The sequence below is a fragment of the Seriola lalandi genome, unplaced genomic scaffold (genome assembly GCF_002814215.2).
Source record: "Seriola lalandi dorsalis isolate HSWRI2012SDOR001 ecotype SW California unplaced genomic scaffold, Sedor1 jcf7180002054926, whole genome shotgun sequence".
In the NCBI taxonomy this organism is placed as follows: Eukaryota; Metazoa; Chordata; class Actinopteri; order Carangiformes; family Carangidae; genus Seriola; species Seriola lalandi.
Window position 1 is genome coordinate 827,697 of NW_019525478.1, and position 15,820 is coordinate 843,516.

The following is a 15,820-nucleotide window of genomic DNA, read 5'->3' on the forward strand; positions in this document are numbered from 1 at the left end:
CACCACCACCCTGCTCTATAATTTAGAAGGAGGTAGAGAGAGGGAGGGAGCCATGAGGGGGCTAAAGGGGAGCTGTGGGTGAGAGTGGTTTCCATAGAAACTGTTTTTGCTCAATTCATATTTCATGTAGTCATCCGGATTCTGGATGAAGGAATTCTAAATTAAACCAGTAAATCTCGGGGATCGTTGTTATATCGAGCACAATGAGCCCGTGTCAGTCTTCATCAGCCAGCAGAGCGACTGTGACGCCTTGAGGCTGCCGAGGTGGTTTTGATTCCAGCTGTCACACTTTCTCTCTTCAGAAACAACAATAGCCTGTATATCACCCAGTGACGATGACACCACAGGTGGAAGGGAGGAGAAGTTACACCTGTTACACTCAGACTTATTATGTTCAGAACTTTGCAAAGAGCAGAGGGCGGGAAAGTACTTTTACTCACATACTGTAAAGTATTGCACCGTGGAGAGTTTATACCGTCACCTCAGAGAGAAAACACATACTTTATTAACTTTGCCATGGTTACTTGTTTTTAGACAGACGACTGTTTGTTTTACTTATGAATCACTGCTGAAGTTTAAACTACCAAACCTTATATCATAAAGTCAGATCTGACCCTCTGATGTCGACGGATGTTTCTATTAATATCTTTGCGATAACACAGTGTAGAAACATGGTGTTTAATGTTGATTAAATCTGTAAGATCTCCACTTTCTGTTTCATATTCTTGCGAGATTGTACATGACTCATAGCCGGAGCTAGAAGGCCTCGAAAAAAGTAGAGAGACAGAACACTTTGCATTTTTATACATATATTATACATTTATCTACTATTTGACTCACACTTTGCACTATTTTTATGAACCTTACACATTGCTGAACCAATTTCAAGCATCAAAACAAGAGATTTGGATAATTTTAAAGAACCGGGCTTCAGTTTTTCAGCATTTGAGCTGAATTATCTTTTTGCAAAGAGGGTCAGACAAAGCCTCATTATAGAAAGAGCTGAGATAGTTCTACAAATTGTGATATAAACACTTGGGTATTATATGATACCTTGAGAAATAATGCAGAAAATGAGAAAAATGTATTTGTTTTTTTATTTATTTCTTTTATTTTCTTTCACTTGTTCAACTCAGATAATGTTCGAATCCCAAGGACGATGCTTCACATCATCATATCATATGTTTTTATAATGTGAATTTTATAATCCTTTTTTATTATGAAAACAAGCACTGATACAACACTTGACTGTATGTATGTTTATTTTCTTTGGCTCAATAAAACATTTAAAAATCAAATATCATTTCATATTCTTTAGAGAAACATTCCTGGATCTGAATTAGACGTTTCGTTGACGCGGTGCCTTGGTGACCTTTAGAGGTTAAGGTGCTTGAGGTGTGTACTTTTATCTCACCTGTAACATTTGATACTTGCTGTTCCCTGATTCTCTCCTTTCTGGTTTCCTGTCATTCTCTCCACCGTCACCTGAAGACACGTCATGTCCAACAACCGTCCAACAGCGACGGGCTCAGTTATTCTCTGTCATCGAGCCGAATGACCTCAAACCAAAAGTTTCTCAAAACTTCATCCTTCAAACTATTATTGTGAAGCCCTGCTCAGCCACAGGGCGTCTGACGAACAACCCTCCCACCTCGCAGCCATTATGGAGAGACCACAACACGTGAGAGGAAACCCGCTGCAACATCTCGGCTCTGCAGGAGAAAGTTCAGCTCATAAGCGACGGATCAGGAAACAGTGCAGAACAGCGCTGTGGGGCTCTGGAGTTTCGACTGTGTTGAAAGACTAACACGCTTCGACAGCGAGCTCTCTCTCTGCTCCGCCGGCGATAGGGGGCTTGGAAACCATCCATGGCACAGCTGCGAGGGAGGAAATGTAAAAAGGCCCATTTACAGTGAAGCCCCTGTATTGTAATCACTGCGGTGTTTTCATAAAACCGTGAGAGTAAACTCGAAACATCATAGTTTTCCTTCTTCTCCCACCTGTTACAGCATCATCTCTGTTGCTCCTCTCAGAGAGCCTGGAAATCATGACTCAAATGAGTTTCTGCTCGCTCACATGGGCACATCAGGCGTTCAACACCTACACAAGCTGAGAGAGAGAGAGAGAGAGAGAGAGAGAGAGAGAGAGAGAGCAACAGACAAAGTAGGAGCCCCTCTCATCTCATCCTTTCTCTATTTGCCTTTTCTCTTCTTTTCCTCTCCTCTCCTCTCCTCCATCCATCCGTCCCTCCATCCTCTCCTCTCTCCCTCCCTCCCTCCTCATGCTCTGCAGAGGGGAGATTGACACAGCATTTTCAGCTCGGGGTGTATGAGCACACACAGGAGAGTGCGCACAGACGGGATTACAGTCGGCGAAGGAGGCAGCGGAGGACAATAAAGGATTAAAAGGGAGAAACAAAAGCAATGAAACAATGAATAAGCGATGAGGAAGAAACTAGAGGAGGAAACTAAAAAGGGAAGGGATCGCAAACCACACAAGTCCAAGGATGTGGGACCTTTGCCCTGGACAGTGACAGAGGGACTCTGAGAAGTGAAGGTGCACAAGGAAATTTAAAACACAACCAAGAGACAGAAAACAACAACTGACTTAGAGGGTGAGTGTTAATTATCATCAGTTAGCCTTTCAGTGTCGGCAGATCTACACAACACTAGTTTGAAGGATGAAGTTTTTTTTTTTAATTTGTTGAATAAACTCATTTCACAACTTGGACAGAGGTTAAGAAGCTGTCACAGAGATCGCAGCAGAATAAGCACTGCGTCAGACAGACTGAAGCTCGGGCATCATGGAAACTCCTGTGTCGTGTGTGTGATCGAGTGAACAGTCACTCTGCTCTCACTTACACTGTAAATCTCTGCAGCACGTGTGAGACCATCAGCTGGAAGCATATCAGTGCACAGCAGGTAGAAGATGTACCTTAAGGCAATGATGCTGTTGCGCACTTGTTGATACGCTTCAAACAAACGCGATGTGATAACGTCACGCACGAAGAGGTCGCTCCTTCTTTTTTTTTTCCAGGTTTTTGGTCTGTTTTTGTGGGTTAGTCTGGAAATCAAACCAGAAAGAAAAGTATCTAAAGTCTTCAGAGAGGGAAAGGTGAAGCCTCGTGACACCTGGTGCCTGCTGCAGGTAAACAGAGGGAATTATCAGCTCATTACACTAATGGAGAAAGTTTTAAAGAGCGCTGTGATCCTGGTCTTTAATACAAACTGTGTGTTTGCAATTAAACCTTAAATTCACAGCAAATAAGGCCAATGCAAAACAAAAGTCTATTATCATGGAGGATCTTATAACTTATAGTAAAACTGATCTTCTTAGTTCATGTACAGAACAAATTCATTGCTGAGAGAAATGTAATCTGTTTGGTTGATCTGCTTTGCCTTGATCACGTCCCTCTGAACAAGTCGTGTCTCAGAAACTGACAAAAAACTCTCTGACCAGGCAGCAGCTAAACTAGGTAACAGGTATGATACTGGCCGACCACCTGCAGACACAATGGTGGTTCTCTCTCTCTCTCTCTCTCTCTCTCTCTCTCTCTCTCTCTCTCTCTCTCTCTCTCTCTCCAGTAAACAAACATTCATCGTTCAGTTCTGCAGATGAGAAGAGACACCAGAGAGGAAAGTAACTGTATTTAACCCTAAAATCAGATTTAAAATACACTAAAAAAACATATTATAAATTGATGATGTGGTCCAACTGATCTATAAGCAACTGGTTTATATCTACGTATGAACCGGGATGTTTATGTGTTGCAAAGATTTAAAATAGGAGCATATAGATGTTGTCTGGGACGTGGCGGCAGCGTGGGAATAAACTCTCTGCACGGCTGACTGCTTCTCTGTGGGTTGGCTCGTGACGAAGCAGAGGTGAGAGCCGGGAGCGTATCGATCAGTTTTCCGTGAAAAAACAAACGCACAAAATAAAAGTTTGAAGAGTGAGAGGGATTCAGCAGGTTCTTATATTGAGTTAACAACATCACTAATGTTTTCTCTTATCAGACTGAATCTATGTAGGAAGGTTATTCTCTTATTATCTTTAATTTGCAATTTGCCTTTGAATGCATCTGGTACTTTTCTACACGTCTTTTATAGACAGTGAGGTTCATTTCCTGTCTTCAGTGACCAGTTAGGAACAGCATATGATAGAAAGTGAGTCAGACCACTTTGCATAATTGCTCCACTAGACAGCACATCTGCCAGGCCATATCTGGAGAGAAGAAGCTCCCGTATTCACAGTGGACGCGTAATTTCTTTTTGTGGCTGATGTAATAGTGTCTCATCAGGGGCGATTACCAAAAGCTTAACAGGAAGTGGACACTTTTTGCATCTTAATCCCAGTCTCCGCCCGTCCAACCTGCTTGTCTTTGTCTTTCTCTCTTCTTTTTTTGGGATTAACAGTCAGGAGATCTCCAGGAAGTCGCTCATTACAGAACGACCCCACCTTCCTTATTTCAGTGTGAGAGATTACGTATGACTGACTATTAATCTGTGATTTGTGGGATTAGGAAAGGAGTTAGTGATGCAGAGATACAGTGAAAGACTTCCACAGCAAAGTGTGACGCAGGCGTGCACACTGATGCACGTCCGATACGGCTGCATAGACGGGACGTGTGGATATATGTACAGTTAGCTGCAGCTAGCAATGACCAGCTAACCTGATGATTATTTCTGAGGTGACGTCTTCAGATTTGCTTGTTTTGTCAGATTTAAAGATTTATCAATTTACAATGACAAAAAAAAACAAAAAACAGACAATACAAACTATTTCTTAAAGATTGAGTGAAAACATTAAATAAGTAGGAAAACGCAAACGTACAACGTGTTCCTCGTTTCCTCACTTGTGTTTTTCACCTCATTTAAAATCTACTTAAAATCAACTGCACTGTGTTGTGTTCAGGGTCTTACACCATTTCAATCCCATCTCTCCCTCGCCCTGACTCATGCTATAAGAGCACTTAATGTTGTATACTAGTGCCCCCCCACCACACACACACACACACACACACACACACACACACACACACACACACACACACACACACACCACTGTGTCTCTGGTGAGTCTCTCCACTTTGCTCCATCCCCCAAAAATGCCACAGGAGACGTGTTCCTATGGAAACTGGCCTCAGTGAAAGTCCCCAGTTTTACCTGGTGACCATTAACTGGTTTGTATTTTGTGTGTGTGTGTGTGTGTCACACGTCAGTACCTGTGCTCTCTCTCTTGCTCTCTCTCTCTTTTCTGGCTTCCTGTTCATTAAAAGCATCTCGATCAGTTTCTATAAAACCTTTTGCACCAGAAAGAGAAACATGAATGACGGCGGCTCGTTCAGTGGCTGCTTCTTCCTTTCAGTCTGTGGCATCAGCTCGGAGGTGGATGAAGTTATCCCACAGGCGACTTGTTGGTCGGGAGCCGACACCAGGACGCACTGCGTGGAGACAGAGACACACACACACAAAACATAAAGATATTATAATCCTCATGCACAGTGCACGTGCACATACAGACACAGATTCCTGTGTGAGTCTGAAACATCCTCTCCTCCTCATTATGTGACATCATCCTCAAGTGAGTGAGTTGAAATGAAAGTAAAGGACAAACAGCTGCAACCTTCACATCCACGTCGTCTCACAGGTGTTACGGTGGAAAGATTATGGGACGGGATTTTCTTTTCATTGTATTTCTGGACAGACGGTTTCATGTGAAAAGAAGAAAAAACAAAAAACACTCTTTCGTTTAAGACTCAGGAGAAGAGTTGTGAAGCTTGCACTTGGTGCCGTTGTGCATTAGTGGAAGTTGAAGTTTTTAAACTTGGAGGAACTTTGAAACAGAAACAACCCTGTCAGCGGAGTCATACAGAGTGAACTGATCACTGCTTGATCTTTAGGTTTAAGATTATCAGACTGAGAACAGGTTGTTTAACTGTATCTAAACCATTTCTTACTGTTTTATCTATAATCATCATGCAGATCAAAAACAGCCACAGACAAGGATTTCATCTTTAGTAAATGTACATCTCTGTTGAAATAAGAATAAGACACTGTGGTGCCGTCTGAAAAAGATAATCCTTTTATAGCTGTATGTTTTCTGAAGAGCGGGGTCAGACAAGGTCACGGCTCCTTAAGATATTTCACAGAATCAAATCAGGATTATGTCTAAATCCACATCTTAAGCTCAGTAAAACAACACACAACAACCAGACATGAAAACCCCAGGCAACACGGACCGATGTCAGATCAGGTTCAAACATAGTCGAAGAAGGTTTTGCATTTGTTAAAGCGCCTCTTCTCAGTAACTCTCTGGATTTAAATAATCTCTCTTCCAGAAGATATAGCGTCAGGTTTGAAGGAAGAACTGGACCCAAGGTGTTTTATAAAATAACAAAAAGGGAAACTTCTAAAACAAAAAAAAAAGACCATGAATCCAAAATAAACCAGAAAGGAACAAAAACAGAAAATCCGACGACACAGGAAACACAAAAGGAAAAGTGGAGATCCAGAGGAATCCACATGAAGACGAGGGACAGAGGGAAAGACTTAGATACAGAAGGCAATAGAAACACAGGTGAAACACATTAGAGACAATCACAACAGGACAAAGACAGGAAGTAAATTACAACAAGAGACACACAAGGAAAGCTGCTTCAAAATAAAACAGGAAATGACAATGACCAAAACAAAAGTCCAAACACAACGAGTCCTTGAGGAAAACCAGGACATATAGTTGCAAACATGCTTTACTTTGATGACGTGCTGATTTTGTTCATGTCCCTGTCTCCTCAGTGGTCGTCACACCTCCATGCTGGAGACCTGATCTCTGGGAGCAGGACAGAGTCTGGCCTCCCCCCCCCCCGGCCCCACACCTGGTGCCATGGGAACAAGTAGGTGCAACAGGTGAGGGATTTAATCCGGAATCTCAGGATCCTGTCCAGGACTTTTACACTTTGGACTGACAGGAATTCTTTTGTCTGATTTACGTGGTCGTGGCGAGTTTCATAAAGGCCTGAATCTGCTCTTAAATTTACTGCAAATTTACACATTTTATTTATAAGAACAAAACGGCTTCAGTTTTGATCAATGTCTCTGCTTGGATTTTAAAACCATTGGACTTTATTTCATTTTGATTATGAGTTTAATTGGACTTTTGTCAGTTACGACCCAAAGCTAGCTGACTATTTTATTTATTATTTTATCTCATTTTACATGAATGTTTTTAATGTTTCTCATTTTAGATCAATGCTTTTAACATGTTTTTATGTTCATTTTATGTCTTTTCACGTGAAGCACATTTCTTTGTTTGAAAGGTGCTATATAATAAAAAGTTTATTATTATTATTATTTATTACTGTGTAACAGAGTCACGTCAGCTCTGTGACACAGCCCAGTTTTTACAGAAACAAATTAATCAATTATTTATTGTTGTGTGGTGGAAGTCTCCACACGGCCGGCGAGAAGGGGCGTGGTAATGTGGCGAGCTGGTCGAGGTGAGTCAGGCCCAGCTCAGAGATATTTACAGCGAGCAGATTCTTAGAAAGGCCAAGGCCGTCCTACACTGTCCTGAGCGGCCCGACACGCAGAGCTCCTGCCGTCACGCAGCTGTGCTCATCAACATTTCAGATATGGCCTTTGGTTGGTTTAACTTTTAGTTATGTCACAGTTATTGAACAGGGTTTTCCTCGCTCTTATGGTTTTGTACAAACTGTAATTTTCTCCTCATTTCACAGTGAGACAAAAACCACCACAACAAAACTGAATGACAGGTTTGTTATTAAAAAACCTTCGAACACCTGATCTCTCTCTTCAGTGGACGGACGGACGATTGACTGAGAGAGATAACATCCGTTCACCCTACTTCCACTAACATTTACCAATGTCCAGATGAGAACGGGGTTGACACTGACTTAGATTTAATCCAATAATCTGTGATGACAGCGATCCTTCTCACATAGCTAAACTGAACTCACCTTCCCAGCTGCTAATCCTCCATGTAAAGGAGAGGGACGGGTTAGTTTGATTCGTATACACTCAGGTGTGCAGGAGTTCAGTCAGTCTGAGTGATTGTTTGTGATTGGGAGTTGAGAGAAAGTCTTCAACCACTGAATTTACTCACTGGTGTCCCCTCACACACCGGAGGGGGCCTGTTCCTCCATCACTGCCCTCAGCCCTTGTTTCCCTCCCTAATGAGTCAGGGTATTATCCTCCTTCCGCTCCGTCTGTGAGATGGTGCGTAGTGTCTCTGTACACTGGAAAGTACACGAGGATCAGTAAGATTAATGCCTCCATAAGCGGCCTTCCTGTTCCTTCTTCCTCTTCCTCCATACTGTACAAACCGTTTGTCACAGGAACTTCACAATGAAACTCTCAAATGGACGTTTGGGTTTGATTTCTCTCTTGAAATAAAACATACTGATCATTCCAATAAATGACCACATCACATCTAATTTCACCCCCTCTCTCTGTTGTTGACAGGTACAGCATTGTGTCAGACATTTTACCGGAGGAGGAACGGCAGAAGATCTCGAGCTTGGGTCTCCACAACGGCCACAGTAACCCCAACTTCCGACGGCACTCGGCCGGCGCCATAGAGACAGAAGACAGCCGGAGGAGGTCGGGAGCCTCTGCCGCCGCCGGGCCCACCGCCAGGGGACAAGGAGTGATGAACGACTACAACGGCAAGATTCTGACAAGAGGCTCCAGCCAAGTACGGAGCCGCTTTGTGAAGAAAAATGGACAGTGCAATGTTATATTCACCAACATGGAGGAGAAGAGGCAGCGCTACCTAGCCGACATCTTCACCACCTGCGTGGACATCCGCTGGAGATACCTGCTGCTCATATTCTGCACCAGCTTCATGGTGTCTTGGCTTTTCTTTGGCATTATCTTCTACACCGCCTCCCTGGCACACGGGGACTTTGAGGAGCAACCTGCGGCGAAGGGCGACGGGCTGGCGACGGGCGGACTGCACGGGCCCACATCTGGACACACAGCTGGAGGGCAGCCGCAGAGGATGCCCTGCATACTTCACGTCCACGGGTTTGTCGGGGCGCTCCTCTTCTCCATGGAGACCCAGACCACCATCGGTTACGGCTGGCGCTGCGTTACCGAGGAGTGCCCCGTGGCCGTGATAACGGTGGTGGTCCAGTCCATCGTCGGCTGCATCATTGACTCTTTCATGATCGGCACCATCATGGCCAAGATGGCGCGGCCAAAGAAGAGGAACCAGACCCTGGTGTTCTCCAAAAACGCGGTCATCGCCATGCGCGACGGCAAGCTGTGCCTCATGTGGAGGGTGGGCAACCTGCGGAGGAGCCACATCGTGGAGGCGCACGTCCGGGCCCAGCTCATACGCTCCTACGTCACGGCCGAGGGCGAGTTCATCCCCTTGGAGCAGATGGACCTGAACGTGGGCTACGACGAGGGCACGGACAGGCTGTTCCTCGTGTCCCCGCTGGTGATAGTCCACGAGATAGACAGAGACAGCCCCTTGTACACGCTGAGTCGGGCCGATCTGGAGACGGACGACTTCGAGATCGTCGTGATCCTGGAGGGGATGGTGGAGGCCACGGCCATGACCACGCAGTTCCGCAGCTCCTACCTCGCCAGAGAGATCTTCTGGGGTCACAGGTTTGAGCCCGTGATCTACGAGGACCGGGACCGCTACAAGGTGGACTACGGCCGCTTCCACAAGACCTACGAGGTGGCGTCGACGCCTCACCTCAGCGCCAAAGAGCTGGAGGAGGCCGGGAGTCGGGCCTCTTCTTCTGCTGCAGCCGCCGCCGCCGCCGCCGCTTCTCCCGCCTCTGCGTGCAGAACCACGCAGGACCTGATCCCCAGGTCGCTAAGCGCCTTCTGCTACGAGAACGAGGTGGCGCTGAGCTGCGGGGAGGAGGAGGACGACATCTTCGACTCCTCTCAGGTCGCAGGGAAGGAGAAGACGGAGGAGAGGAGGACTTCGGTTTCTGTAGACTTCCAAAACATGTTCCAGGACAGTCCCGTCGTGATGTCGGGCAGCCACAGCGTCATGTGCGTCCTGGACATGGACAATAACCAGATGGAGTTCGACATCCTACAGACTGCCATCCCTCTCGACCCCGTGACCTATAAGAGCGAGCAGGAGCTCTGAAGAGCTCCCCCCGCGTCCCTCCTCTCTCTTTCACCCGCGGGCGACTGAACCGGAAGAAGGATCTCTCGGTGACGTTGCTCAGTGTTGGATCGCACGTTTCAACCCCTTTGCCTTGCCAGTGTTGATTTATATTCACATGTTTGTTTCCTTTTCTTCTTCTCATTGGGATTTAAAAAAAAAAAAGAAAAAAAATTAGAAATATAAAAAGAAGAAATTGTTTTCCTAAATAACCTTCGGCACATGCAACTGCATTTCCTCAGAGAGCCATAAAAACAAACAACAAACAATCGGACTGATTTTGCAGGATGATGAATGGAAGCACTGACGGGCTGTTCGTGCTCTTTTATTGTGAATTAACAACCAAAGGAAAGTCCCGACACTTGAGTCATGTTTTAGAAACGTACTTTACTTGAGAGTTTCTTTGTCTCTGTGAATGTAAACAAGAGATTCTATGAAAGCAATAGCACTTTTTTTTTTTGATGTACTTCTCCTCCCTTTTGAAGAGGACTGAGCTTTTTCAGATGCAGTCTTTTATCAGTGTGATCGATTTATATGCTTCATGGATTTCAGTGGTCATCATGCCTGCAGTAGTTCCCCGCATAGTCTGCTATTTGCACTTTTTGTGAGACCGTCTGTTCTTTTCCGGAAAAGCATAAAAAACAAACAAACAAACAAACAAACAAAAACAAAACAACAACCTCCCTCTCTCTGGGTGCTTCTAGTATTTGAGCATCAGGGAGAAACTGTTTTTCTTTGTGCAGGAAACCAACGAGACCGTGTCAAGTGCAATCACTGGGGATCAGGATCTTTATTAGAGTTATAGATACCAAAATCTAATATCAATTCTATTAGTGCTATCGATATAAAGTTTATTTTATGAACCACTTCAAATCTTTTTCTTTAATTCTTGGTGTGTTTCTTGTGGAGGCTGCAGCCAGTGATACCAGAAACAACACTGAGAAGTGGCTTTTAATTCATGCGTGTGTGCTGTCGCTGTTCGCCAAAGGTCTGGAGATGGAGAGGTGAAACACGGAGCGCCTCTGACGCAGGTGTGCACGCAGCCTAAGGTGAGCGGACAGGTGTGAAGCCACCGTGAAGCACAACAGGAAACAAAAAGGGATAAAAGGAGAACTGCTTTGAACCGGAAGGTGTCACGGTGGTTGTATAATAGATAGATGACACTCAGAAATCAGTTGCCCTGGGAGACGCAGATGGCGCGATGCTGATTAGAAAATATAATTCATAGAGAAATAACCTGTAATTAAACCTCTGGGAGTGAAACCAACTAAAATGTTTAAATACAGTTTGGGCCGTGATGTAGACAAGCGAGTTCACGTATTCACCCCTGTAACCTTTAGATGGGACCATCAGCTGTCAGACCAGTAAACCTGCTGCACCTGATGATACTACAACTCTCATTCTTGAACAACTTTGTATTTTATTTTATTTATTTATTTTTTCATTTTTGCTAATTATATTGCTTGAGCAAGTGTGTGTGAGTGTGTGAGTGTTTTTGAATTCATGTGAGAGAGAGTGGCTGCAGACTGATGCAACAAGCATTTGATAGTATTAGATTTCAAAATCTCAATTGTCTAAATTTTTTATTCATTGCAAAACCTGCTGAACATGAAGGAACATCTGAAGCACAAGAACAGACTTCCTGACAAACACACGCTGCCAGCCAAAAGAAAAATGTTGTATTCAGAGTTGACTCTAAAGGTTTGCAGCCGACGAGAGCTGACGAACAGTCGAATAACCTACATATGGATCAGTCTAAGCCTCTGAAACAGACCGACTGCACGTTACGATATGAAAGTGTATTTTACTGTACATTTGTTCTATAGTGGATGTGTAGACGTGTTTTTGAGGTTCAGTTTCTAGATGCTTAACTGTTCAAAGATTCTTAAAGTTTCCTGGCGATGTCTTTTAACTACAGAGAGGATGCTGAATGTCCCGAACACCAAAATGTTTCTGTGTAAATCCACAGTATTTCTGTACGAAATCATCTCAGTTTAACACTATGAGAGTGGTTTGATCAGATTCGAAAGTTGGGTTTGTTCTGTGAGAAAAAAACAAACACACAACGTTGTTTTGATTGGCAGTGTATACAGAACAGGAGTCTGCCTGAGTACGAGAAAAACGACCAGTGTAAACGTCACCTTGTGTAACAGACATAGTCATTTTTGTTTCCTTTGCTGCAAAGTCTTCCTGCTTCGTATTAACCTACAGATTTTCCAACCCCCTGCACTCAGCAAGATGTTGTCCTATTTGAAACAAGCTGAAAAGAAAAAGAAATCTAAAGTACAAAGCACTTTATTCTTCCTTGTATACCTTTTTTTGATGTTGCAAATAAATATTTCTATAATTTTGTTTGTTTCTCCTTTTTTGAAAGTCCATAAACGAAACGCTGTTGTGAGTCCTCAGACACAAACTGTGCAGCCGTGACTGTTCTCATCCAGAGCCACTAGATGCCTCTGCAGACGTTTCTATCATGGAGGGCTTCAGCAGAAAACACCAGAGCAACACACCGCGAGAGCAACAGAGGACTCACAAAGCTCAATATACATTTATGAATTTTTCTGGGCAGTTTTAAAGAGGTTTAAGTTAAAAGTGTTTTGGCTGATTATCTGAATACAGGTGAAGCTCTTGCGTTGTTGCAGTGGACGAGGCGTCTAACGAGAGAAAAGATTACAGTAGCTACGTTACAGGAAGCTCAAAACATCATCACATGACATGTTGTTTAACAAGCAGATGACAGAGGATTCCTGTGATGTTTTTGAGAACCTTACAACATCTTATCTTTGACTGCAGAGGGGACACACGTCACAAACGCTGCATGTTTCATATGATTTAGATCAAAAAATGAATATTGAAAAGATTCAAGTCGCAGTATTTACTGGCAAGAGAACTACAGCACAGAGCTGATGGATACTGCACATATAATAATTAACATTTCATGACCATTTACACAGTTTTCAGTTCCACAAATCATCATCATCATGTCAGTGACTGATAACTCTTCAAAGGGAGGGCTGTACATGAGCAATGACTCAGTCACTGTGATGCATCGACTGTGCAAAACAGACGCAGGAGCCAGATCAGCATCAGTAGACACAGTGAATGAATGCGCTTGAGATGCTCATGAAATTATAGAGATTGTTACACAAGATTACCTTTACGTTAACGAAGCATTTTTAATCAGAGGATTGCGACAGCATCAGATCTCCGAGAGGAACTTTCAATATTCTGTCCATCTTTCAGTATTTTCTTCTAAAGTTTGTAATTAAAAATCCAAAAAATGTAGGTGTTAATTAAAGATGTTTTGATTAATGCTTGAACGAACTCTATGTATCAGCTGCAGCAAATGAGCTGCGTGGGTTTGACATGGTTGTGCACGGCCTTTGACTGATCACTTATCTGTATCAGAATGGATCCACGCTGCTCAAACTTCAGACAAGGACGACTGGATCAAAAACGTCACTTTTGCACATACATCTGTGCATGACATAAGTAATCTGGGTTTTTTTTAGCTGAAAACTACCTTCACACTGCAGCTGGAACAAATTCAGTTTCTCCAAACATTTAGAAATTAATGATAAAAATAACTCAAAATAATGAGTTGTTGTTTTCTTTCATGAGACAAACTCAACAAACGTATTATTATGTCACTGGATTCAAGTCAAATACTTCAGCACACAAACTGTCCAGGGACAAATAACATGTTATAACCTCCAAACTCTCCAGATCTGAACTCCTCACCAAGTGAATGTAACCAACTATTGATGAAGTGGAGGTCAGCGCCCCCTGCTGGTCAATCACAAGAGAATTGTTTCTGCACTCACTTGAACAGTAGACACCGAGTTGTCCAGTGTACACCACTATCAGATTTGAAGGATGAGGTCAGACTTCCTTCCAAATTAAGCTCCTTCTCAGCCACTGGGTTCCTCCGAGGGAACGTGGTCCGGCAGAACCTTCCCTGCACACGAGAACATCACCGTCCAGACGGTTCTGGTCTGCGGTTCCTCCACGGTGGAACGAGCTGCGGGTCACGATCAGAGCAGTCAATGCAAGTTGATTAAAACGACATACATATGTTTCTCATTCATTTTAAACATGTTTAACTTCACACTCTGGGAAAGTGTCTCAGACTTTTGGACTCTTCTGTTTATAATAGAACATATACTGACGGGCTGTGGGATGGATATATATTTATGTAACACATGTCAACAATATAAGCATATGGACATAAATGTATATATATCTATAGGCTACATATATATGTCATTATATGAAATTGTTCCAATTTCTAAAAGGTTTCATACATAATTTTTTAGATATTTGTACATATAAACTAAAAGTGTGTTTCATATATGGAAATTCAATATTTACATATATTATATTTGCGTACCTGATCTTCTTCACTTATTGAATAGATGTAGTATTTAGTACTTACACCGAGGTTTCCTACTCCTCCCTCACGTGTAAGTGGCTTTGGATGAAAGTGTCTGACAGATGAGATGATGTAAATGTAAATGTAAATGTAAATGTAAATGTAAATGTAAACATAACCACTGGAAATAGAGACTGGTTGCTCTGGATGAATTTGATGGAGTTAAACCTCAGTGTTGACAGAGCCGGGCTCAGGATTGCTCTTTAACAGGAAGCTGTTTTTGGGAGGTATTTCCTTACATCAATATGTAAACCGTCTCCATCTTTCACTACACTACATGTCCCACGTGCTATAATTAAATAATTTCCCTCCATCTCTCCTGTGTTTTTCTGTCTAGATTTTAATCAAGTTAAAATCATCCTGTGTCACTAATAAGAGACTTCCCCTGTCAGCCCTCATGATTGTCCTGTCTTGATCTTCCTTTAATTATATATCCTCCATCTCCGTCTGTCCGGTGTCCGTCCCGTGCGCGGGAACCCCTGACAGCGGAGAGCGACCCGCGTGCAGGACCTCCGAACCTCAGGAGACGCGTCTCTGTCAGTGGATGAGAAACAGACGAAAAGAGGAAAGGAAATCAGGAGGAAGGGGAGAGCCGCTCAGTGACTGCAGGCCTCCGGGCTTTTCATTAGCGAGTCACTGAGTGAGTGAATGAGTGTGACCGGTGGAATGGTAAAATAGTGCCGTGCCGTGCTGGGCCATAGCAGCTATTAGTGTGATTTGGGGGGGGGGGGGGGGGCTCCCACTGACTCCTATTGTGTATTGTCTCCAGAGTGAACAACTGAGGCTCAACAGTGAGCCTTTGTGTGGGACATTTAACTGCCTGTTAGCATGCTAATTATGGGATGTGTGTATGTCTGTGTGTGCCAGTGTGCGTCCATCATCTTCTTCTTCTTCCCCATCCCTCCATCCCTCTCCTGGGATTTACACCCCTCCAATACTTCTTCCTCTCTTCTGTCTTTCCCCAAGGCGCTAACGCACCACTGATCTCTGTGTTGCTGCTGTGAATCCTCTTCAAGCTCCTTCCTGTTGCTTTGATCCTTCTCCACTTCTGTCTTTATTCCTCATGTCTGTGCTGCCAGTGTCCTCTCCTCTCTCTTTTTAATTCATCAGCCGCGTTTGATGATCAGTTTCGCTTCGACTCCAACATTTAAACATATAAAGTCTTTTTCTCGCAGTCAGTGTGAGACATTATCTTCACATAAAACTATGGAAAACCTAATTTCAGACATGCCC

At 43.6% G+C, this 15,820-nt stretch overlaps 1 protein-coding gene and 1 long non-coding RNA gene across 2 annotated transcripts in view; one reads left to right on the plus strand and one right to left on the minus strand.

The window, feature by feature from the left end:
• Nucleotides 1–1,244: 1,244 nt before the first annotated feature.
• The window catches only part of LOC111673776 (uncharacterized), a 23,823-nt gene continuing 9,247 nt past the window's right edge, over nt 1,245–15,820 (minus strand). The window contains exon 2 of the long non-coding RNA XR_015436190.1: nt 1,245–5,443. This is a non-coding gene — a long non-coding RNA (uncharacterized LOC111673776). The remainder of the gene's footprint in view (nt 5,444–15,820) is intronic.
• Nucleotides 8,550–12,506, plus strand: kcnj4 (potassium inwardly rectifying channel subfamily J member 4). Its single transcript, XM_023431627.2, has one exon. The coding sequence runs from the start codon at nt 8,671–8,673 to the stop codon at nt 10,135–10,137; it is 1,467 nt and encodes a 488-aa protein (XP_023287395.2). The 5' UTR covers nt 8,550–8,670; the 3' UTR covers nt 10,138–12,506.

Coding starts and splice junctions, on each gene's coding strand:
- kcnj4 (XM_023431627.2), top strand. CDS start 8,671: ATGAACGACTACAACGGCAAGATTCTGACAAGAGGCTCCAGCCAAGTA.